General features: G+C 37.9%; 1 protein-coding gene across 1 annotated transcript; it reads left to right on the top strand.

Annotated features, from left to right (window-relative positions):
- Window positions 1–3,903: 3,903 nt before the first annotated feature.
- On the top strand, window positions 3,904–23,205 carry LOC104432958 (protein transport protein Sec24-like At4g32640). Its single transcript, XM_010045560.3, has 25 exons — window positions 3,904–4,066; window positions 4,540–5,474; window positions 7,371–7,601; window positions 7,686–7,760; window positions 7,927–8,025; window positions 8,959–9,070; window positions 9,637–9,764; window positions 10,553–10,672; window positions 12,588–12,668; window positions 14,315–14,392; window positions 14,551–14,643; window positions 15,809–15,863; window positions 17,008–17,084; window positions 17,729–17,800; window positions 17,953–18,036; window positions 18,560–18,679; window positions 18,770–18,838; window positions 19,373–19,450; window positions 19,544–19,682; window positions 20,073–20,237; window positions 21,195–21,340; window positions 21,419–21,598; window positions 22,031–22,119; window positions 22,251–22,282; window positions 22,707–23,205. The coding sequence occupies exons 2-25, from the start codon at window positions 4,590–4,592 to the stop codon at window positions 22,811–22,813; spliced, it is 3,315 nt and encodes a 1,104-aa protein (XP_010043862.2). The 5' UTR covers window positions 3,904–4,066; window positions 4,540–4,589; the 3' UTR covers window positions 22,814–23,205.
- The last annotated feature ends 1,907 nt before the right edge of the window (window positions 23,206–25,112 follow it).

Below are 25,112 nucleotides of genomic sequence, written 5' to 3'. Positions count from 1 at the left end.
CCAAGCCAATGGTCACCTAGGTCGCACGACCTAGGCGGCGGTTGGCGGCGTGTGTGACCCCTTGGCTAGCAATCGTCAGTCTCGGTTCGGCTTGTTAACCATGGAGAAGATGAATAGGGAATGACGAGGCCAAGACTTGCATCTCAATAATGTTACTTCCCAAAAGACTTTTGAACCTATTCTAAGTTAAAGGCCTTAGAGTCTTTTGGAGATGCAGTTGTGTTTCCCCAAAGTTGAGCAAAAAACAAACCAAATATTATTCGCTTTGTTCAAGGGAGTTTAGAATCGGAAAGCCTATTAGAATGTTGAATCAAACACAACCAATGTGATATTAGGTGTTGCCTGAGTCACATGATTTCAGGTGATGCGCAGCCCAAGCCAATGGTCACTTGAGTCGCACAACCCAAGCGACGGCCACTAGGTGGTTGCAACACCTAGGTGGCGGTCACTAGCACGTGTGACCCCTTGGCTAACAATCGCTGGCCTCCGTTTGGCTCATTCGTGCAAACCATAGAGAAGATGAATAGGGAATGATGAGGCCAAGACTTGCACTCCGATAATGCTATTTTCCAAAGGACCTTTGAACCTATTTGAGCTAAAGGCCCTTAGAGTCTTTTGGAAATGCATTTGCATTTCCTCAAGTTGCTGAGCAAAAAATGAACCAATATTATTTGCATTTGTTGAAGAGACTTTAGAGTTCCAAAGCTTGTTTGGAATGCTAAACTAAACGGGGCTAATGTGATATTGGATGTCATGAGCCAATAAGGAGTAGAAATAGTACGAGCCACCAAAAAGGTGCGGATTTTTAAGAACAAGGTGTTATGATATGTTGGGAATTTATTATGATACTCATTTACGAATTAAACATCTCAATGCTTGAAAGTTGGATAAAATGTCTCTTATGCGAAGATTATGTGGTCTCTAATTTATGTTATACAAGATGCGCATTGAATAATAAGAAATTAATCCTCATTTCTTTAATTTTATATATTCATGGAGTCTAAATCAAAAGGAAAAAATTGAAGCATCGTTTGTAATATGAATGTGCCGAATAAAAATACAATACAATGGAGGTCCACTGAAATTCACAAATTTGGATTATGCTTATTGCTTTTATTCAGATGAGTCGAGCCAATAGAATGAACTAGAAAAGTTCCATTATGAACTTTGCATTGTGCAGGTAATTTGGTTGCACCCTAGAATGTCACATGGGGGAGAATTGATAAATAGAAGGGAAAATGACAAACAATTTGTGAATTTTGGCATAATGTGTAATATGTTAATTTATTCAATATGGTTCATGAACCTTTAATTTGTTCAATATGATCCATAAATTTTTAATATATATTCAATTTAATTCCTGAATTATATGGAAAATGTTCAATGTTGTCCTCCGATCTTGGATTAATGAAAGGACAACGTTTAACATTTTCATAATGTTTAATAACTACATTGAACATATACCGAAAGCTTATAGACCACGTTCACATTGCACATTGAATTTAAGTTCATGGATCATATTGCATATTAAATCAAAGTTTAATGATCATTTGTTTCATTATTCCTAAATAAAATAAAAAAAAAGATATAACAAAAAATTGAAAGGGATCGAATTTTATTTATACAACGTCTCATACGCTTCTCGTCCATTCTCATCCATTGACCCCTTAGGACTAGACCTTTGTTCGGTTTTTCAATCATCCAATCGAACCTTCCATACATATGTGAAGTGTCAATATTTTGACGTTGAACAAGAGGAGACATGCTATAAAGTGAACATAAGAAACCCCAGAGAGAGAGAGAGAGAGGAATAATTTAGTAAGGATATAACAAATGCATACACTTTTTCCTCTCTTTCTACACTTCATTTGTTTCATATAAAATGAAAGGTTAAAACCCTAAAATACTACAAACCAATATACTTGTGATAAATTTATTCAAAACTAATTTTTTGATTATGAAAAAATCCAAATAGGTACACATGTGACAAATTTACCTAAATTGACCATGAAAAACCCTAAACTAATACATTTGCGATAAATTTACAAAAAACTAATTTATTCCATCGTAAAAAACTATAAACTGATACATTTGTGACAAATATATCATCCATTAAATTGGATTAATATTTCAAAAAACATAAAAATTGTATAACTGTGACAAACGAAGAATAAAATCCTAAATTGGTGCACTAGTTAACTGTCACATGTTATTAAACTTAGTAATTTGATGGTAAACTTTAACGGAAACTAATATAGGGTAAATTTGTTACAAGTGTACTGGTTTAGGGTTTGTCAAAAGTGTACCAATTTGGGGTTTTTGATGGTCAAAAAAATAAATTTGGGGTAAATTTGTCATAAATATACTAATTTGAGATCTTTTAAAGTATTAATCTTGAAATGAATAATTTGAAAAATATTTTCTTAAAAATAATTGTTTGTATTGTTTGAAGTAATTAAGCAATGAAAAAGTTTTTCAATCAATAACAAGTTATGTCTAAACATCTCAATGGACGATGAAAATATTTTTCATTTATTCGTTTTAAGTAAATGATATAAGCAATTTTTTTAAGAAAATATCTTTTGCAATAGGACATATCCTAACCAAGTCGAACAATCTTTTATTGAGAGACACAAAAATGTTCTTTATTGGAACTTTAACTTTAGCTAGTTGCAGCAAAGAAACCACTGATTTCACTCGGTGGGCTTGGATTGCATGGCTTCTTTATTTATCATATAAATTGTTGAGATCTCAAGGGTATGCATGGCAACTAGTCTATTATGGATAACTATTTATTCTCCAAGAAACAATTTTCGAGTAAAATAAGGTTTTTAGTAATTATACAAAATTTATATTATTGGAATAGAAAAATAATATAAATACATTCGGTACAATTTATAAATTTTTGTATTTATTCGATTTTTTCTTCTTGCTCATGGATGCTTGACCAGTTGCTCGTTGTCGCAGATTCCGCCGCCACGGGATCGCCAATCGTTGCCGCAGACCCCGCCCATAGCCCAGGGCCACCGGGCGTCGACAAGCCGCGGAGGCAAACGGCAACGGGGGGGGTGTCGGTTGGTGGGCTATGGGCGGTGGTCTGTGGTGGCGATCGATGGTGACAATCAGCGGTTGTGTGGCGACAGGCGGCAATCATGTGGCAGTGAGTGGTGATCGGCGGCAGCGGTGGCAGGCTGCTAGTGTTGGGCGACGATGATGGCGGTTGGTGGCAGTCGTTGGCTAGTGGGTTTGGAAGGTGGTGGCGGTAGGTCAATAGTGGTCGCCCACCGCCATGAGCGGCCGGAGGTGGCCGACAATGGCCGCTTGCGGCGCCTAGCGGTTGGCAAGGGGCGGGCGATGGCCGGAGAAGATAAAAAAAAAATAGAAAAGAAAAAAATACTTATTTTTATAAATTGTTTATGGGAACAAGAAACTTTTTTTTTCTTGTTTATGTTATAAATCTATTTTCCAGTCATTTTTCTATTTCTAGAAATATAAAAATAGTTAGCGTTACCAAATGGAAATCTATTTTTCTTTTTAAATTTGGGGAATAAAAGAATAGAAATTGGGAGAAATAAAAATGTTACTATGCAGGCCCAAAGTGATCTATAACGGATTAATCTTACCATGACCCGGAGCAATAAACTTTTTTCTTAATTAATAATAACCCTTTTGTTTTTGGGGTCATACAATAAAACTAATTGAAGAGGGTAACTGTGTTAGATAGGAAACGGCGCGGGCAATGAAAAAGGCAAGCGCGGTTTCGGGATTGATTTTTGTTACCTATTTCGGCAAAGGAATTATACCGTCGAGCGATGGCCAGATTTAACCAAATCTCGTGCTTTAAGCCAAAAAATAATATTACTGCCGCATTTTCCCCGCTTTCACTGCACCTGCACGTGCGATTCTGGCCCCCGTTACAATTTCATCGGGTGAGTACATTGGCCATTGTCTCTCGCTCCTCCTGCTCCTCCTCCTCCTCCTCCTCCTCCGCGATCACCGACCTCAATTTCCGGCGCTCCGTCGCTCCTCGCCGCCTCCACGCGGCGATTCCCGGCGCGATCACCAGGTACTTCCGGCAATCTCGCTCCCGTGCTCTCGCATCCGCGCCTTTTTCTCTCTCGATCCTTCGCGCTTCGCCCGATCGGAGAGCTCATCGACGGAGGACGGAAGCGGGACGCGCGCTTCCGGAATCGATAGTTTTATTCGTCGCCTGATGTATGTCGCCTCAAAAAAACCCTATTTTTCCTCGAAGTGCATGTCTTAAACCCTAGTGGGGATCCTCCTCGGGGTAATTCGATCCCAGTGGAGCGTCCCAGATCTGGAGTTATTCGATCCGTGATGGATTTTCTTTCTCCCGATCCGGAGCCTTGCGCTGGCCGTGTTTTCAATTGAGTGCTTGCTTGTGAATATCTCGATTCCGTCTTTTTAGCCCGCGAGTGTAATGTGTGTGATCTTAAGTTGTATGTGGGTGATGTTGGGATGTTGGATCGGGTCGTGTTTGAAGAATTGAGTTTCTGGGTGCTCTTTTTTCTTTGGCAGAAAGATTTTGTATTTTTGGGTGAGTAGGGGATTTCGTTAGAACAAGGGAAATGTCGGCGTTCGTGCCCCCAGGGGTGCCTAGACCCGGCAGTAACGCCAATCAAGCACGGCCGCATCCGCAGCAACAGCCTCCCAATTATAACCCAAATGCGATGGCGGAGAGCATGCAGAATATGAGCCTGAATAGACCGCCATCGACCCTACCTGGTTCTGCCCCTAGGCCGTCGCCTTTTGGCCAGCCACCGCCCTTTACATCTCCCTCACCTTCACCTGCATACCCTGGTGGGTCGCAACCAATGTCACGTCCTGGCCCTCCTCCCCCTGGTGTTCTCGCAAGACCCGCAATGCCTCCATCAACTGCTGCACAAGCCACATTTCCCCCTAATGTCGCCCCAGGAAGACCCACTGCTCCACCTGCGAGTCATGCGCCCCCCTTTGGATATAGACCGCCTGCTGGTTCTTTGCCATCCTCGGTTGGCGGGCAAACAGGTGTTTCTCCAAGGGCTCCCGTTTCTGGAGCATTCCCTGGTGCTCCGGTCACAACACCAGCTGCACCAGCAGCAGCTCGTCCACCATTTGCGTCTGCTCCTTTTGCGACTGGTCCAGTGGTTCCACCAACAGGTCCACCCTTTGCTCCAGTGAATAATGGGCCACCAACTTTTGCGCATGGAGGTACAGCTGGAGGTCCTCGATTTGCTCCTCCAGGTGGCCCTGCACCTCAGCAGCTGCCTGGTGCTCCTCCGCTGCCAAGGGTATCGACAGATCAAGTTGCTCGAGGACCAAGCATGCGCTCCCTCATGGCTAGTCCCTCAGTAAGTTCTCCGCTGGCTCCTCCAATGCAATCAGGTTCAACCTTCTTGGGAGCACCTCAGGCCATGCCTCCTCCATCGCCTTCTCCTTTTGCACCACAGCCTTGGTCAATGCGTTCTGAGCAAGTAAGAACTTTGAATTCACATTTCAAAAAGCAGTAGCGTAGCCCTCATGTTTTGAGTTGGACATCCCCCCACCTGCCTTTGCTCTTCCCTTTTAGATTTGGATAGAAGGGAAGGAGGAAGCTTTGGGGACGATTGCCAATCTTGACATTCTAAGAAAGCCACCTTATGTATGCTTATGTAGATCATCTTTATATATGTCTAGATTGCGCTAGTTATTTCAATTTCATGAAGTATCTTTCCCTTTTGTACTTAATGAGTTACTGTTATTTTATCATCAAATAGCCATGGTTGGTAAAGTGATGTGGCCTTTTGCATTCTTCCTATTTTTCTTCTTCTACATGGATGATGGTGGTTTCCTTCCTCATTTTGCAAAGTCACTCTGAAAGTTCTATATGTTCGATACGAGTTAGAAGATGTTTCTTTAGACATCTAAAATTTTGAAGTTTTGAGAATTTTTCCTCCGATTAAAATAAGAATACTTGCTGTGCACATTTGTGGTACTTATTATTGCACAAGGTGCAAGTGGATTCTAACATCACTTTTGCTCAATATTTATGTAATTTGTATATGGGTATGTGTAAAATTTAGATTTCACTTTAGCTTGACATTTGGCTATTGGGAGCTGAGTTGTTTCAAAGTTAATTATTAATTATTGTGAATGATTTTAGCGTTAAACACCAAGTATATAAATAAAATTATCCACCTTTGAAGTCTTTTAGATTTGTGAAATGAGATGATGAGGAAAGATATGGAGCATCTAGGGCTTACAAAGGATTTAATAAATATTGAGTGCAAAGGGCATAGGATGCATATAGCTGAAAAACCTAGTTGGATGGGGCTTGGTTTTGTTTTTATTGTTGTTAAAGTTCATTTAATTTGTGAAAGTGAAATTTATATACTTTTTTTTTTTTGGTGAAAGTAAGAAATTTATATACTTTTAATGCTAGAAACCATATAATGGGGGACAAACCACCCCTTCATTCACCCCCTCAAAAAAAAAAAAAAAAAAAAAACCAAAAAAATAAAATAAAAGAAGAAAAGATAAGAGAACACTCACACACACACACGATTAACGACTAAGGCAAGGCCTCGTTAATTAATTGGGTAAGCTATCTTCTGTTCCGCTGAAGCAAATGGATGGGGTGTTCCACTCGTCCATGAACCCTAGAAGCATAGATTTAGTTCTTCTGGTGATAAGGCATTTTCAAGAGTTGAGTTTATGTCCTTGCATGCGAATTTCAGATTTAAGACCATTGGGGCTTGGGTATCCTTTTTTCAGTGAAGCAGAGAGACTTTTCATTTTAATTTTGGTGATACATTCAACCTTGAAATTTGAACAGGACTTGGCTGAAATTAGTAGATTTTGGGCATCATCTAATAAACTTTTGAAGTGAAAGAAAATCAGTCAAGACATTAGCAGGCGCCTGATCCTTATCAAGTTCGCTTAATAAAAACAATATTTTGTAGATGATTGTCAAAGAACATGATGTCTCAGTCATCATTAGGCTAAATGTTGCATGAGAAAAAGTCCAAGAGAGGGAATTATTGAAAGAGATAGGTTACATTATCTTTGAGCCTCCCTATTTTTGGTTTTGAGCTCTTTTTGGGTACAAGCTCTTTTTGTCCATGGGTTGGCAGCCCTGGGTGCCTCAAGTGAATTTCTCTTTACTTTTTTATAAAAAGTGAGAGCGATAGGTTAGACCGCCCGTTTTCTGTGAACTATGACTCCTAGAAAAGGAATTTCTGTTCATGACGCTGGTGACCAATTATGCCAGTCAATCCCCTCTTCCTTGTGACAATCTTACTATTAAATTTATCCGTTGATCAAGAAATGTTTCCTTTGTTTATATACATTTTGAGTTAAGTGATAATTTAGTCCTTTCCGATTTTTATTAGATGCCTCCACCTCCACTGGTACCAGGTGCTCCACAACCACCACGAGCGTTTGGGATGCCACCTCCGCTCCCAAATCAATCTATGACTGCAATATCCCCTGCCATGGCCCCCACTGGATCTTCTCTTGGAGGCCCATCAAAGATTGATCCTAATCAAATTCCAAGGCCTATCCCAAGTTCAACAGTGATACTTCATGAAACTCGGCAGGGCAATCAGGCAAACCAGCCTCCAGTATGTCTTGCTTTTAGCTCTTGAGGGTACAGCTTTATTGTTGTCTTAGCTTGCAGTCTTCTGATTCTGTTTTTGTTTATGAAGCCTGCCACAAGTGACTATATCGTGAGGGACACTGGAAATTGCAGTCCACGTTTCATGAGGTGCACCATTAATCAGGTAGAGATATGATGTGGTGTTCGACTGTCAGTGCGTCTATGGAGTTCTTGGGTGCATAAAAGAGTTTCTTTTTTTCTGGGGATTCTGCCTTGGCTGAGTGAGAAAACAGGTTGTCTCTATGTATATTGTTAAATGTAAATAAAATACTTCCTGTGTGATTGGACAGATTCCGTGCACTGCTGATCTTTTGACAACATCAGGCATGCAGCTGGCTTTGTTGGTTCAACCTTTGGCACTTTCTCATCCATCTGAAGAACCCATTCAGGTAAATAGTGTTTTACTTGAATTTTTGAGCTTTTCTTTGTTAGTTTGGAATTTGTGGATGCACTGATATTGGTGTATTTGAACGTTGTTTTAGTCATTCTAAATGGTTATGTTAGGTCTTTCCTTGTGAGCCTTGTTCAATCCTTTCCAGATTTGTCAGCAAATCAGAAACTTCCCTCGCCTTGTCAAATTTACGTCGAAATAATTTTTGTGACCCGGGGCAGAACCTTTTGAATAATTTCCTTGAGATAAGGATAAAGAATTGTTGCCATACCTCCACCTCAACAGGGATTTTCTTCGGATTCTTAGTTCAGTGTTTATGATTTTATGTTAGCGATTTTGTCGTATGGTATTGATATTGATGTTGGACGATGTCGTTTGTTGCTAGTTTCTGTAGCTTTGCTGATAGAGCATCTTATACTTTCAGGATTTTGTCTACTTTGGCGAAGGTAAATGACATATTGGTTTTTCTGTATGCTTTCACCTGATTGGGTCTACTTTTGACATTTCAAATTAACAAAATGAACAGTATAGTAACCTAAGATGGCATGTCCCTTTGGTTCTCTAAGTTCTAGCATATTATATTTGTTGCCCTTCTTTTTTACCATCCATTTGTCATCCTTGCAAATTTCCCTGGAAAATTTCTCTAATTTTCCCCTGGATGAGGTTTCATTTTTGCATTTGATTGCTTGATGTTCACATCCTCTCACAATGTCGATTTCTTACCACAAAAGCAGAAGCAATTTATCTCCCTTTTCTTTTCTTGCGATTGTCCCTTCTTCTTTGTTCCTGTATAAATGCTTGGCTACTTCCCTCTTTTTAGTGCGATTCTGACTTGTCTATCGCTTCTATTCCCATGTTTTATTTGGAGTCATGTCTCCTTTATGGTAATGAAGAAGTTGGAAATGAGTTTATGTTCTGATTGATGTTTTAGGTTGTTGATTTTGGAGAAAGTGGCCCCGTCCGATGTTCCCGCTGCAAGGGCTACATAAATCCTTTTATGAAGTTCATAGATCAGGGGAGGCGTTTCATTTGTAACTTATGTGGTTGGTAAACCTCACTATTCTTGTTTTCATTTTCCAGCTTTTTAATGATTTAGTGCTTGAATGTGACAAAATATTGGATGATGACTTTCGAGAGGATCATTCTGGGAATAGTGGCTCTGCCTTTTTCAAAGATCTTTGGTTGTCTTCTACACGGTTGATCTTTACTTGTGGTCTTTGTTGTCTTGGTTCTGCTCGTGATATTTGCTCAGGTTCATTTCTCTGTGTTTTGGTCTTTTGATATCTGTGGTGGACTCGCTTTATTAGTTAATGTTAAAGTAGTGTATAAGAATTTGGATGTACTGTTAGGCCGTATGATTGAAAATGATGTGCTTGTGTCAGTTTGTTGTAATTAATGGTCCAGATGTCTCATAAATCAAGAAGAGAAAAAAAATGGAGGGGTTATGAAATATAGATTTTTGATTGAGAATACTGATGTTGGAATCTGTGGAGGCCTAGTTGCCCCTGCATCCTCAGTGGGGCATAATTTCTCATTAACAAATCATTAGCTTATTTTTTACTTTTCTCGATGTGGGTGACCTGACCGCATTCTTCATACTTGTTTGCAGGCTTTACTGATGAGACTCCACGCGATTACATCTGCAATTTGGGTCCTGATGGCAGGCGCAGAGATGCAGATGACAGACCTGAACTGTGTAGAGGAACAGTCGAATTTGCTGCGTCGAAGGAATATATGGTGAGTGAAACTATGAGATTCACTTGTCTATAGTGTACTGCAGTCCCCTACATTTCAACTGAATACTTTATGTTTCTATTTTTTTTTTTTTTTTTTGTGAGTAACTACTTGACAGTTTTTCAGTTGGCTCTCTGATTTCTTAATCTAAACAGTTATAATAGAGTCTGCATATTTCTATGATTTGACTGTGCACCAGTTTCATGGATTTATATGTCCTTTTTAATATCGTTATCACCTTACAAATGTGATTTCAGAGAAGTAAATTACAAATTGCAGTCAATATTTAGTTGCTGAGGACGTGCTTTAAGAATAAGCACAGAATATTGGGAAGGGGCTTAAGAATATTCTTCTGGAGCCTGTGCTTGAATATTCATAAAGTACATAATATGCCCTATTTGTGAAAATATGCTTGCAGATAAGACATTTGTTGTCCATCTCTCTAGGCAGAAGCAAAACCCTGTGCTTTGATATTAGTGTCCTGAAGGATAATAAGCCTGATTTACTCATTATCCTTGGGAAAAAGGGATCAATATAAGTCTCACGGTCTTTGTTGGTTTATCGTCTTCAAATAGATAGCTGAAATTGTATATGTCAAAATTTGTATAAAGGAATGCATGCTTTCATTGTCAAGTGTTCTTTCTTAATATGTGATGTAACCCTTTCAGCAGCGAGCTGTGTTAGCAGTCAAAATATTATGTTTTGTGGTGTTTCTCTTCTCTTTAATCTTTTTTATGTTTTCAGTTGTCTTCTCTTTTACATTAAGTTTTCTTTGATCTATGTAATTCCAGGTCCGTGAACCTATGCCAGCGGTATATTTCTTCCTTATTGATGTATCCATGAATGCTTTGCAAACTGGTGGAACTGCTGCAGCTTGCAGTGCAATCAGTCAAGTTATTTCTGATATTCCCGTAAGTGCTTTTTGATCGTGCAATAACAAAAGCTTTTTATCTACTATGGAATCTGATCTAGCTACTTTGCTTGGATAGTTGGTGCTCAAATCAGTGGTGTTTCGTTTTTTACTTCTTGTTGTTGTGGAACAATGTGCATATTTCACATCTCATGGGAAAGTTGACACTTGTCTCGCTTTTCCTGCAGAAGATACACAATACTGATTTGCAAAATCTTGTTTTTCTAGATTTTTAGTTGACTTTGGCCTTGAGAAAGAGTTGTGGCCTTATGAGATTGCTTCTGTTTAGCTTGTGGATTTCTTTCACCTGATCAATGACAATTTCCTGTTTATACCTAGAATTACATTACTCGATTTGAAACACAAATTCGAGCTTATGTGCATTATTCTATTAAAATTTGGCTCCTAGAAGCAGTCTCAAATCCATAGGCAGAATTTTGGGCCTCTCTTGAGAATTTATGCCAATGACTATAAAAGGAAATGCTTTTGACTCAGTCCTCACCTATGGTTGCTTTTGGAAGGAAAGGAACTTTAGGCTTTTTGAGGATACATAAAAAGCCATTGGAACTGTATTCACAGATCGTTACATATGTTGGCTCTTACGCTACCAAACTTTTATAATAGTATCCTTATTGTGTATGATGATTTTGTTAGATGTTCTATCCCCTTGCTACCTTATTGGAATACCTTTGGTTTGTTTTTTAGGCCAAAACCACCAAAAACTCTAAACTATGCCCACTGTCATTTATCTTAACTTTTTTCCGTGACACCAAAAATCCATAACTTGGTACTTATGTGACACATTTACCCTCCATCAAATTTTTGCCGATGAGAACCGTTGATAATCTGCTTACATGGATGCCTGAAAGCAAATGGTGTTGATATGGTGCCTATGTGAATTAATTAAAATAAGCTGAAAAATCATCTAACGGAAATTTGATGGAGGGTAAATGCGTAACATTTTTACAAGTTTGGAGTTTCTTATGTCACAAGAAAATGTTTATGGTAAATGTGTCATAGTGGGTATAATTTGTGGTTTTTGATGTCACAAAAAAAAAGTTAAAGGTAAATGCGTCACAGTGAGCATAGTTCAGGATTTTTTTGTGGCTTTTTCCCTTTTTTAAAGGGTAAAAACAAGTGCAATAGAAGAAACGAAGTCTCATTCCCAATTAGCTCAAAAGCCAACTGAACTGGAACATATCGAAGTTCTGTTCGGCTGTTTCACCTTTTGTTTTCTTTGGCTAAAACAACCAAACTGGCTGTAAGTTCCATATAGGATGCTTTCTTCCCTGCCCGGAAAAAAGAGGGGAGGGGAGGGGGAGGGAACAGCATGTAGAAGGTCCAGTTTTAGCTGTGCATTCAGATGTTTTTGATGAATGCAAGTTTAGTTTGAATTTGGTTGATCGAATGCTTTTGACAGAGACCTGCTTCCAGACAAGGGAAATCAGTTTGAGTTTCAAAATCAAAGATATCATTCAGATTAATTTCATTATTCGTCTTCTTTGGTTGATAGTCTTTTAGCTAGGCTTAGCTTGCTTGCATCATCCTGTATAATGTCATCGCTAGTTTCGTGTAATGACTTGCCACCGAAAATTGGAGTAGCATTTGACGTTTCATCTGAATTTGGTGTAGTTGCCAACGGAATTGAGAAGCATGATTTGTTATGTTGATATCTCAGTAGCATCTGACCTTATTTTATGTCACTTTTCCGTCTACTCCATTGCAGATGCATTAGAACAGTGGTAGCTATTGTGGACTTCCTGTTTTTTCTGTCCTTATGGCTAGAAAAAATTAGTCAAAAACTGATGGAATACTGCAAGAGAAAAAGAAAATAAGTCAAAATGCTATATGCTATCAAAGGGTTGTTGTTAAGTAATGTGTTTTCTGATCGATATCTTCATGCTGTCATTTGGCAGGAAGGTCCTCGGACAATGGTTGGAATTGCAACATTTGACTCCACTATTCATTTTTACAATTTAAAACGTGCACTGCAACAGGTCTGTGCTGTCAATTTTTTTTTCTTGTACTGTGTAAGATTGGTGAAGCACTATTTTCATATCATTATCAAAGGGTGTTTAGATTGTGAAAATTCATGTATTTTGGCATGTCTGCAACTTTGTGTGGTTTCTAGAAGTGTATAGTATTATATTTTTGGTTAGGGTTGAGAGTTTGAGTCTTTACAGTTAATCCAGAAACAAGCTATTATGACATATATGGCTTGACTGGTATTTTAATGAGCCATTCATCACTCAGTACATGTTAATGAGTATTTAGAAGAACTGGAAGGTCTATCAAAACTTCAGAGGCAATCAATTGTGGCATTGCTTTTCCATTACAGGTTACCTTCCATGGACACCAGATAGAGGCATCCCATTGTTAAACCTGTTAAATATCCCATTTTTGGGCTGTTTTCTTGTCATTAACAGAGTATAGTCAAGTGATGAGTATTTCATTTAGTGGTATGTCATTAGAATTTCCATCACTTGGTTGTTTTCTCATGTGGCTTACCAAAGTAAAATAATACAAATTTGGACATAATGGAGCTTAAGAATGAGTTCTTTCAAATAAAATTCTGAAGAGTCCAGTGGAAACTGTGCTATAGATTGTTTCATAATTTTCTCTAGCAAAAGGAAAAGGCACTGGATAATGGTTTTTTGATGTCATGTAGCCAATTTAGTTAGGGTTGTTTTACCCGAGTAAAATCACTTTCTTTAGCAATATATATATATATATATATATATATATATATATATTTTTTTTTTTGGGGGTGGGTTGTTGGGGTTGGTGGTTGTCAGAGGAAAGATGGCTTCCCAGAAATATGGTTGGTGTATAGTCTACTTGCATGGTTGGATTTCAACGAAAAAGGCAGTTCATTTATGCAATTTCAAGCAATGTTTATCTTTGGCAGATGCCCATTTCAGTCTGAAGAGTTTATCTTACTTGGTTATTGGGCATTGACTAGCCCAAAAGGCTATGTTAATTTTATGAACTTTTAGTTGCTTCTCTATTAAGAGTTGTAGAGTTGTCAGGTCTGTCATTTATTTGATGCATGGGTGGTAGTGGTGCTGGCAAGAATATTAGCCAAAAGGGAGTATAGCAACAAGGATGCCTGAGATGTTAAATTTTTATAGAAAGTTGGTTAAGATTTCAGCTTGCTGCCAAACTCTATGAAAGGGCTAGACTGGGCTTAGCATTTGAAAGCGAAGATAACTTCTTTGAGGAATCTCAAAAGTCATGGTAGCGTGCTTTGAGATTCAATTGTGATTGGAAACTAGGGTTTAAGAAAATGTGGGACCTGATTATGAGGAATTGGGTGTCTTATCCTTTTTTATTTGGGATTTTTTTTCCTTCCCAAAGTAGGATTGTGGAAAATTGTTGCGAGACTCAAGTGACTGAAATTAATGGAATATTTGAAATTGTTTAGTGAATTACGAAATTGCAATGGCTGTAATCCCACATGGTTTTTTTGCTTGTTAGGCAGTGCCTTTTCTTGATTGACTGTGAGACAGCTTTTATATCTTCTATTGGTCATTTTTCTAAAATTATATTTTGTTTAATGTGGAGAGCATTGACCTATTGTCTGCTGAAAACTCAATTAAGAGGATTGTGAATGATGGTTCTGACAAGCAATGAATGTTCTCAGCCATTGATGCTGATTGTTCCCGATATACAAGATGTTTACACTCCACTGCAAAGTGATGTCATTGTCCAGCTTTCTGAGGTGAGCTTCATAATGCCATTTAAGAAGAATAAAATGAAAAATTTACTATTTAATATTTTTCTGTTCCTCTGGAACAGATGATCTTTATTTTAACTTTCTTAATGCTCGCCAAGTTTATCTTATATTCCTTATTTTATTCTTTTACTCTGTGATTGCAGTGCCGCCAACACTTGGAGCTATTGCTGGAAAGCATTCCATCTATGTTCCAAAATAATAAAACTGCTGAATCAGCCTTTGGTGCTGCAGTTAAGGTATGTCATTTTCTTTCTAGGGCTCTTCCTAATGCTTGCAAATGGAATATAATGAGAACTGATGGGCTTTTCCTTGAGAAACATGACTGTGATTTTCTCTTTTTTTTTTTTTTTTTTTTTTAAATATGATTAGTTCTTTAATTTGTTCCAAGGTCAAGTTGTGTTGGTAAATACTTCTAGAATCTTGTGGATTTCATGTCTTCAACACATTTGAATTGCTTTTTAGGCACATTTTCAGATTTTTTTTTTTTTGGTGTTAATAGACCGAAAGACAATAAAATGAGCTATTTTCATCAGTAGTTGTTGACTGATGCCCTCAAAAGTAAAACCTACTAGATGTAAATCATAGAATAAAATTTGGAAAGGTCGACTGTATAGAGAGGAATTAGGCTGAATTAGAAGAGAGATTGAGGAATGTAAGTCAAGAAGGTGTTTAGAGATGCACTAAAATTGTAAAAAACCTACTCTTGGGGTTTTAAGCAAGTCACAGACTCACAGGAAAATAAATTCTGCCAAAGTTATTACTGTGCAGAGAAGAAAGGGACAACATATCAAAACAAGTATTGGGTTTTAACCAAGATAAAAAGTTTGAGAGAGGTGTACTTAACTAATTGAAATCATTGCATTTGGTTCTACTGATTGCTTGGTTTTGGGAAGTGAGTTACCTTAATATCTTTGAATATGAGATCTTATGCCTGTGACACAAACTTACTTTATGCTGCCAAAAGTTAGCGGGTCTATGTCACTCATCAGGAAATGCTCAATGGAAGTTCTTCCTTTCCCTGTCCGTGTTGCTTTCTGGATGAGCTTTCTTTTAAGTTAAGACAAAGAAAGTTCCTTTAATTAAAGGCAGTATACTAGCATTTTGGTGGACAGGAAGTATACAAAGCACAAAGCACTGAAAGAAAGAAGTGGAGGACTAAGAAAGCAGGGATAATGAAACAGCTTGAACTCTGCACCATTGCATTATAGTAATATTGTTATTTACTTATTATGTTTGGAAAATACTTCTATTAGTTTATCTTTTATATCATTAATTTCCAGGTGTTGATTGTCATATTGGAGAAAATACTGCTATGCTCTTAATGCATTAAGCACAACACATTAACAATATGAATTTTTTGTTTAACGATTTCCCCTTTTTTCCTTATTTTTAAACCTTCAGGCTGCTTTCCTGGCACTGAAAAGTACTGGTGGGAAACTTCTGGTATTTCAATCAGGCATGTTCTGAGTTTCATTGAATTTATCTTAATCTGTGATCCATTAATTTATCTTGGTTATCTTAATTTGTATTGTGTTAATTTGCGATGCATCAATTTGTCTTGGTTATCTTAATTTGTATTGTGTTAATTTGTGATCGATTATTCATACCATGCACGGTCAATAGGGAATATCAAGAATATTTGAGTAAGTATGGAAATATGAAGAAATGCCTCTTTCTTTAAGTTTTCTACTTTGTACCATCCAATGCTGGAGTTTCTTGACCAAATATGGATGTAAATTATTGGGAAGGCTTAAATGGAGGATATTCCAATTTTTGTTAAGATACACGATACATGTAGCGACATGAATAATGTCAACAGGGAATTCAAAACAGAAGGCTTGAGAGACTTAATGAGCTCAGATAAAATGTAAAAATAAATGCACTATGACATCTCATATATCTTGCATTGGAAAATATGATTGGAGATCCTATGTTAGCTTTAGATAAATAGTTTTAGTCGATTTGAGGAAAAGTTGGTTGAACTTGAAAGCAAAGACTATTAATTGTCTTGAGTGAGCCAACACTATGTAGGTCAGTGCTTGAGCAACATAAATATAACTTAACCAAGTCATGTGGAAGTTGATTCGTGTTGTGATGTTGTGTCGTGTTATGGTTTGTCAGCTGAACACCCCTAGAAAAGTTTATTTTAGGTGCATTGCGTCAGAATCGTTCCCATTCTTGTCTGTTTCATGTTGTGATCCTTGAATGCATGGTAACATATTTTTAGATAATCAATTGAAAGTGAAAAGAAAAGGAAAAAGTGAAGGTAAAGGAGAGCAGGAAAAGGATTCCAGGTCTGACGAGTATGAAGAGAAATTCTCATGTTCTTGGCACAGTTGCTCATTTCAACGAGGCAATGTAAATCTGGATGGTTTTCATAGATATTGCTAGAACTTGCAGTCAGATCTGGATTCCTAGGATCCAAACTTTCTATACCCATGCCTGTGGTTTGCCTTCTTGTAATTTTTTGAGTGCCCTGTTTTGTATGAACTGGTTACTGGAACTTCTTTGCTGTATTGGTTGTTGCAGCAGACTTTTTGTTTTGCTTAAATAGATGTATGAACACTGATAATTTCTTGATTTTGTCCAAAATGATACAGTCTTGCCATCAGTAGGAATTGGCGCTCTCTCTGCCAGAGAGGCTGAAGGAAGAACTAATATCACATCCGGAGAAAAGGTAGGAGCTAGCTGATGCAATCCGACTCCTTTATTATACCTTTCTCTCCTCCCCCCCCCCCCCCCAAAAAAACCAAAAAAACCAAAAACGAAAACCCCTCCCCTTTCCTCTTTTCTTCCCATATTCACTAATGTAAACAGTTGTAAGTTTCTACCCTGCTCTGCTTGTAGCTGCCGGCATGCATAGCTAGTCTATTTAAATAAATATTGTTCTTTAGATAATGGCCTGACAGCCAACCTGGCTGCAGGATTATGTCCGTTCATTGTATATGGTCTTTTTTGCATCCATACTACTGCCCTTTAAGTAATTTAAGGTGATGATTTTGGATAAAAAATCAATATTGTTTCCAATCAGGTTCTACTTATTCCTTCTATCATCTTGTCACCTGTATAATGATGTGGGTTGTGGTCAAGGAGCTGGAGTTGTGAACTGCTTGTCATACATAACATATTCATGCATGTACTCCTTTGGCAGATCTTGTTATGCCTCTTATTGTTGAGATGTTTCAGAAAATTAACGCTTATGCAAAAGTGGAGATATTACAGGAATCTTGTTGCCATGCATTTAGTTAAATTGGCATTGTCAGTATTTCTCTATGGCTGTAGTTGTCCTCTCACATTTAGTTGTTTTCATGGAAAATGTAGGAGGCTCATAAGTTACTTCAACCAGCTGACAAAACTTTGAAGACAATGGCCATTGAGTTTGCAGAGTTCCAGGTGAACTTTTGCATTGATTCTTTAAAATTTGTGATACAATCAAAGAAAGAATATCGTGACATGCTTCTGTGGCTTGCTTTTTGTCATTATACGTATAAGATATCTGTTGGCATTTTTACGTGGACTAACTTTTTTATTTTGAAATGCTGTAGGTTTGCGTTGATGTGTTTCTCACTACCCAGAGTTACATAGATATTGCATCGATATCTGTGGTACCAAGAACTACCGGAGGGCAGGTATACCTCTCATTTTGTTTCTTGTTATGGATGACTTCAATGTTTCGGTAAAATGACAGTTTTCTGCTTTCTGGAAATTGTTTCTGCCCTTCTATGCTAGTTAAAGGACTGTCTTTGTTTGGCTGAGTTTTCAGAGAAACTCCCATTGGCCCTTATATCTATAAATCAGTTTGTCTAACTAGAAAACCTAATGCCTGGGGCCATACGTCTCATGAGGTGGTGTATTCCTTTGCCAATCCATTGATGCATCCTTAACTTGGAAGGAAGTTTCTTGTTATGGGAGCTTATGCCATTTAGAGTAGGTAGGAGGGTGCATGAGACGCAGTGATATAAGCAAAGCGGGTAGATATGCAGCTATCAGTATCCTTGTAGCTTGCTTGGTTGGGTGGGCTTTGCCATACACTTGCTGGAACTTGATTTGGCACGCTTGTAATAAGTCACTGCGAATGTGATAGGCTTGGTATTGTAATCTCCCATTTTAGTTTTCTTCACGTATTGACCTTTTTTCTTGAATTTATTCCAGGTTTATTACTATCATCCCTTCTCAGCTCTATCAGATCCTGCAAAGCTTTACAATGATTTAAGATGGAATATTACAAGACCTCAAGGTTTTGAGGCCGTAATGCGAGTGAGATGCAGTCAGGTACTTCTAATGGTGATAAAGATATGTCTTTTTGTGATGCATTTACCATTGCTTCTGTTCTCCTTTATATTATTAGTTGATATCTTGTAGGGTATTCAAGTTCAAGAGTACCATGGGAATTTTTGCAAGCGCATTCCTACTGATATTGATCTACCCGGGGTATGTGTCCTCGTGTGAAGTATCTCTTGTAGTATATTAATACGTACTTTCCTTTTCATTTTCTTCCTGAACAATGGAAGCCCTAAACATCAGTTTTTTGGGTATTATTTCCTTTTGTAATCTCGAAATGCATTGTATGTTCTTTAAGTTGAGTCATTGAGGCATTACTATTCTGGCACTTGAAAAGATTTCACTGGACCCAACTGAGGGGGTGCCAATTTATGTAGATAGAAGGTTCAAAATGAAAGATAAAACCCGTGCAGATTACAGGAATTAGTTTTCAGACTGGAGTCGTTATACTACAAGGGTAAAGTCAAAAAAATGTTTCTTGTTATTCTTAAGAGAAAAGTTTGCTTGCTGATGCATCCTAGGCCTTTCCTTCTGGACTCACTTCATAATATGGCCAAGTTCCTACTTTACCTGAAACTCTTTAATGATACATCTTTGTTTTGGTGTTTTTTATCACTTTCTATAGCTTTTTCTTGATCTTCTTACATGGCTTTTTTATATGCTAATATGCCCATTCTTGTGCAGATTGACTGCGACAAAACAGTAATGGTAACTATGAAGCATGATGATAAGTTACAGGATGGCTCCGAATGTGCATTTCAGGTAGTTTTTCCCTCAATTATCTTATTCTTGTAATTCCTGGGGTTTATCTGGAATCTTAGTTTTAACTTTAATTTTCTTCTATCTGTAACTTAGTGTGCACTTCTTTACACCACTGTATACGGCCAAAGAAGAATTCGCGTTACAACTTTGTCTCTTCCATGCACTAGCATGCTAACTAATCTGTTCCGAGCTGCTGACTTGGATGCTCAATTCACATGTTTGTTGAAGCAAGGTATTCTGTAACTTTTCCTCCTATGTCATTCATCTGTTATATGTACTAATGCATGTTCTGCCATCTTATTAATTATTTGTTGATTCCTACAGATTCTTGTATTGAATTAGTGGCTTGTTTTTGGCCTTTTTTGCTCAGTCTTGGAATCGCCCTTGTCCAGGAAAATTTCACTGGATCTTCCATCTTAATATTTTTAGTCTTTTCTATGTTTGAAATATCGATTGTACTTGCGGGGGTCAACTTGCTAGTTATCATCAAAATAATTACCAGCCCGTTGCCTTTTTAATTGAAGAATAGTTGATAAACATAACTGCATATTATTAATGCTTGGCTCAAATTTGAAGGATTTTGATTTTGGCCTCTTTATCTGTTTATCTGATGTCTCTGCAGCGGCTAGTGAAATTCCTTCAAGTCCACTCTCACAAGTCCGTGAACAAGCAACAAATCTATGCATCAACATTCTGCTTTCATACCGTAAATTTTGTGCGACAGTTTCATCATCCGGACAGCTAATTCTTCCAGAGGCTCTCAAGCTTCTACCTCTCTATACTCTTGGTAATTTTTTTTCTCAATGTGTACATTTGGAAGTTGGTATGAAAGGGCTGTGCTGGGAGTGCTAATCTAAAGTCTCAATGGCTCATAGTTAATTTAAAAAGATGTTACCTCTTCTTCATCCCTTGTAGGTGGGCCAGATTAATTTGTTTTTGTCCAAGCGCCAGCATATGAAAGAAAGGGAAAACATGTTTGTTTTTATGCTTTCATGTACTATAGTTTACATGTTCTTTCAAAGGGGTGGAAATAGTCTCCAAATTTCAAATTTCCAGCTGTATAGAGCTGGGCAGACAGTTTCTTTATTAAGTTTTTAGATGTTCAACATAGGATATTTTCGTCATGTCACTAGAACTTTCAAGTTGTACGCTTTGTTGCCTCAGGTTTCCAAATTATAGTGCTGCATAGATATTTTATTGTATGGCTTTGTTGACAAGTGCCCTTTCTTCCTGATGACATTGGTTGATTGGGTCTCTTCGACTATCTGACTCCTAATCGATTGGGACAGTGCCTGTTCCACAGCAATCGGGTTATTATGGCAGTAATAGGCCCTTGGTAATGGCCCAAAGTTACCAATTCTGGGACTCATGCCCATGACCATGCTCTTCCTATGACTCAACTTAGCATTGGGTTTTGAAGGCGTTGGCAATTTTAGGTTGGCACTGATTAAGCATTAAAAAATGTGGAAATGTCAGATTTTGAAGACCTCAAATATGAGAAAAGGGCAAAAATTTGACATATTTCAAGACAAAGGAAGATGCAATTTTTTTTTAAATTTTCAACTCAATACCAAATGTAGCTTAACAAGTGTCTTGAGGGCATTCCTTAATATTCTGTGTGTGTGTGTGTGTGTGTGTTAACAGCCCTAGAAGGCACGTGACACATCCCTATTCTTGTGTTTATGATTAAACGTGTTATATGTAGGTATATTTTACGTAATTAACATACTTCTTTTTGTTGCAGCCCTGATGAAAGGCACAGGGTTGAAAAATGATGGGAAGATAGACGACCGGTCTTTCTGGGTGAACTATGTTTCATCTGTATCTACTCCTCTGGCAATTCCTCTTGTCTATCCCAGAATGATTCCCATCCATGACCTGAATTCAAAGGTAATGGCTAAAGGCTGCGTGTTCCGTTTTTCTCTAATTTTGTATTGAATTCACTGATGACTCTCTGCATGATAACAGGAGGAGGATGGATCCATTGTGCCAGCTGCAATTCCTCTTTCAAGTGAGCATGTCACAGACGAGGGAATTTATCTTCTTGAAAATGGTGATGATGCTCTAATATACGTAGGGAACTCAGTCGATGCAGATATTTTGAGTAAATTGTTTGGCACATCCTCGGTCGATGAAATACCTACTCAGGTAATTTGGTTTCATGCAAATTCTTGTTTGAAAATTGTTTTTCTCAGAATCTACATCTGATTTTGTTGGGGTGATGAAAAATGTTGTATGACTACGATCGGGATCTGGACATGATAATATGCAACAAGGTTAAGATATGGTTGATACCAGGAGTCCCGTTGAATATTGAGTAGACCCACCTGTTAGGTTGATACCAGGAGTCCCGTTGAATATTGAGTAGACCCACCTGTTAGGCCTGAGCATATTTCTTTTTATGGATTGGATAGACTATATTATTTCCTGCTACAAAGATTAGTTTCCTCATGGATGCTCCAATTTCAATTTAGATTATTCTGCTTACTTATGACTTATTGGTATGTGCTCTGCATGAGTTCTGGCTTTATATATGTAGTTTGGAATATTTCACTTCTAAGTAAGGATTTTGCATTTCAGTTTGTGCTCCAGCAGTATGAGAATCCGCTATCTAAGAAACTGAACGAGGTGGTGAATGAGATACGACGGCAAAGATGTTCCTATCTACGGTGAATATTATTGTCTCCTTGGCTTCCTACATCATTCAGAACTTATCTGTTTCTCTAATATAGTTGCATCAATTATATTACTAAGGATTCTGTTTTCTGATTTTTTTCGTTCTCTCATTTTATAAATACAGCTTGAGATTATGCAAGAAAGGAGATCCTTCAGGTCAGTTCATCAGTACCCGCGAAATTTCATTTGGGGTGTGCGAAGTTACTTTTGATTGTCTGATTTTAGAAATTCAGGTGGCTTCGCTAGTCAAACCAATAAGTTTTCATGACTGGGGCCATCTTTATTTGAATGGCTTTGTCAATTTGAATGTCTTCCTAAACCTTTTCTATGATGTCGGATTTCTTTTTCTTCTTCTTCTTCTTTTCTTTGGGGGGGAGGGAGGGGGAAGAGTTCTTTTTGAATGGCTTAATTGATTTCTTCTAAGCTGTCTAAATCCACTCTAAAATCTACACTAGCCATCACAGTAGCATATGGTTCTGCAAGTAATCTCAGACTAGGAATTTATTAGGTTTAGGGAATTGTTGGCTTTTGACCTCATATGCAGGATTGATCTGACTAGATTGTTCTTTTCCCCTTCCAGGAATGCTGTTCTTCTCATGTCTGGTTGAGGACAAGAACCCTGGCGGCTTGTCCTACGTTGAGTTTTTGGTACATGTACATCGGCAAATCCAAATGAAAATGTCTTAATTACTGCACACTAGTTGAGTTGGTTTTCGAGTTTTGCTTACATTATTCATGCAAGGGATCAAGTGGGCTCCACAGAGAAGATATTGATCGAAATTAGGCTATGTACACAGACTAGTCTTGGCCCCAAAAAAGTAATTTAATTGTGGAACCAAAACGAATTTTGTGATAAAGGATTTTTGTTTTCTTTTTAAGTGTAGGAACATTCAGAATTGTCTTCTTGTTGCCTGTTATAATGACACCAATAAATAGCAGACATTCTTCTTGTTTCATTATTGTACTTGTGCCGCTCTACCCGCGGTCTCGCACCCCGTGTACTCTTAGGAACCTCTAAGCGGATGAGCAAGAAATTGTATTATGAGTTACTGTATCAATTACATGATTTCCTTGTGAGATACTCTCTCCCTCTTTTGCTTTCTCGCTCTCTTTGCGGCTTATCGTTTTGATTGATGTGATTTTGCCTCCTCCATCTTGTGAACAGCTTCCGGACTTCATTCGTTCATCAGTGTCGCGACTCTTGATTCTCTTCAATGAATCCTCATGCCACCGGGTTAAGCATATATGATCCCTTGACTATTTTGTTTCGTGTCTTTATCTTGCAGCTCTATCTAAAGATGAAAGATATTTGAGGGACCGAATACCCAAATTTGCCTTGTTTTGCTAAAAAAACATGATTATGCTACAAATGATTCGAGGTACTAGCATTCTTTTCTTTTCATTTGCATTTTATATTTGACTTTTAACATCAAATCAAAGTTTTTGGAGTGAATTATATTCATGGCATGGTATGTATTAACACTTTGTCATGGGAGTACGGCACTACTATTGCCCCCTTCTAAATGTCTGAGGTGTCGGTTCTCTCTTTTGGCTTTGATAAATGTGATTTTGACTATTAGTTCTACTGTGATAAGGAGTGCAATGACCTTCCTACGGCACTCACTTTAGTTCAATAACCTTTTTTTATTCTTTTTTGCTCAATTGAGTGCTATAAATTTGAAAAACTGATAACTTAAATGTCTTAGACGATTTACCTAGTTGGAAAAGCTGATGTGATATTAATTTATAATACATCATCCAACATGGTGTGTCGAAAAGCTTAAGTTAGCATCTGAGAAAACAAACGACGTCACTTAAGTGTTTAATTGAAAGATGGTAGAAATTTTAATGACTTCAAGAATGGTTGTTTTAGTGCTATAAATGTTTAGAAGTGGACACTTAGGTTCATCGATTTTTCTAAAGTGACTATCTAAGAGATGGGAAGAGGAGTAAGAACCCACAACGTTTGTTATACTATTGCCATATTGGACAAAAATTTTCACGTTGGATCTCAGTTTATTTTTAAAACTTCAACGTCAAAATGGAAAATTAAGAAGCAAATTCATATAGGATGATTGGCTGGATATGGCACTTAAGTAATTGATTGTATATTGATGTAATATTCAAGTGAACGAAACAAAAGTTATGGCATTTAAGTAAGCGTCATATTAAATTTGGAGTACTCCTAATATACTTATCTCTTTCTAAATGCCTGGGGTGATGTTTTTCCTTTTTTACTTTGATAAATGTGATTTTTGACTTTTGGTACTGCTTGTTCTTCTTGAAAAAATATACTAGCAGTCTTTTTCTTGCTGTACAATATGGACAAAGAAAGGATGGGTTCGTACGGTGTTGTTGGGCAGAATTTCTTTTAATTGCATTCTCTCTAGGCGACAAAACCACTTCAACCTCTTCACTCTGTAAGCCAGAGTCAAACTAATGATTCTGCCAACGTAAATGGTCTCGTCAATAGTTGTTGGGCTACTGCCGTTTCGGTAGAAAAATGGTCCTTTGTGTCCAGAGAACTTATAAAAAGAGGTCCATCGGGCAAGCGATATTTTTTAAAAGGGGCTTGGCATGAAATGGGCAGGCGTCGGCCCATCACGGCCCATGATCTTTTGTCTTCTTGGCCCGGCATGGGTTCGTGCGGTGTTGGTTCGACGTGACATACGAGCCGGCTCGGGCACAATTGGTCACATCAAATGGGGTGGCTCGGCATGCCCACTAATAGAATAGTTTGTATCGTGTCGTGCCACGCCATGTTTAGATCTACTTTTTATTAATTTTTGTATCGTAAGGGCTCTTCATTACCCTTTTTTGGTCGATTGCTAGGGTGGATTAAACTGCATACTAGTTAAGCTTCCGTTGCAGGTTTTTTTTTTTTTTTTTTTCTATCGATTGCGGCTCTTTCTTCGCCAGCCAACTGACCATGAGAGGATCTTCTTACCCAGGACTTGCAAGTACATATGGATTATTTGGGAACGAG

The sequence above is a fragment of the Eucalyptus grandis genome, chromosome 2 (genome assembly GCF_016545825.1).
Source record: "Eucalyptus grandis isolate ANBG69807.140 chromosome 2, ASM1654582v1, whole genome shotgun sequence".
NCBI classification, from domain to species: domain Eukaryota; kingdom Viridiplantae; phylum Streptophyta; class Magnoliopsida; order Myrtales; family Myrtaceae; genus Eucalyptus; species Eucalyptus grandis.
The sequence above is the reverse complement of the archived record's forward strand: the minus strand, read 5'-3'. Positions and strand labels throughout refer to the sequence as shown.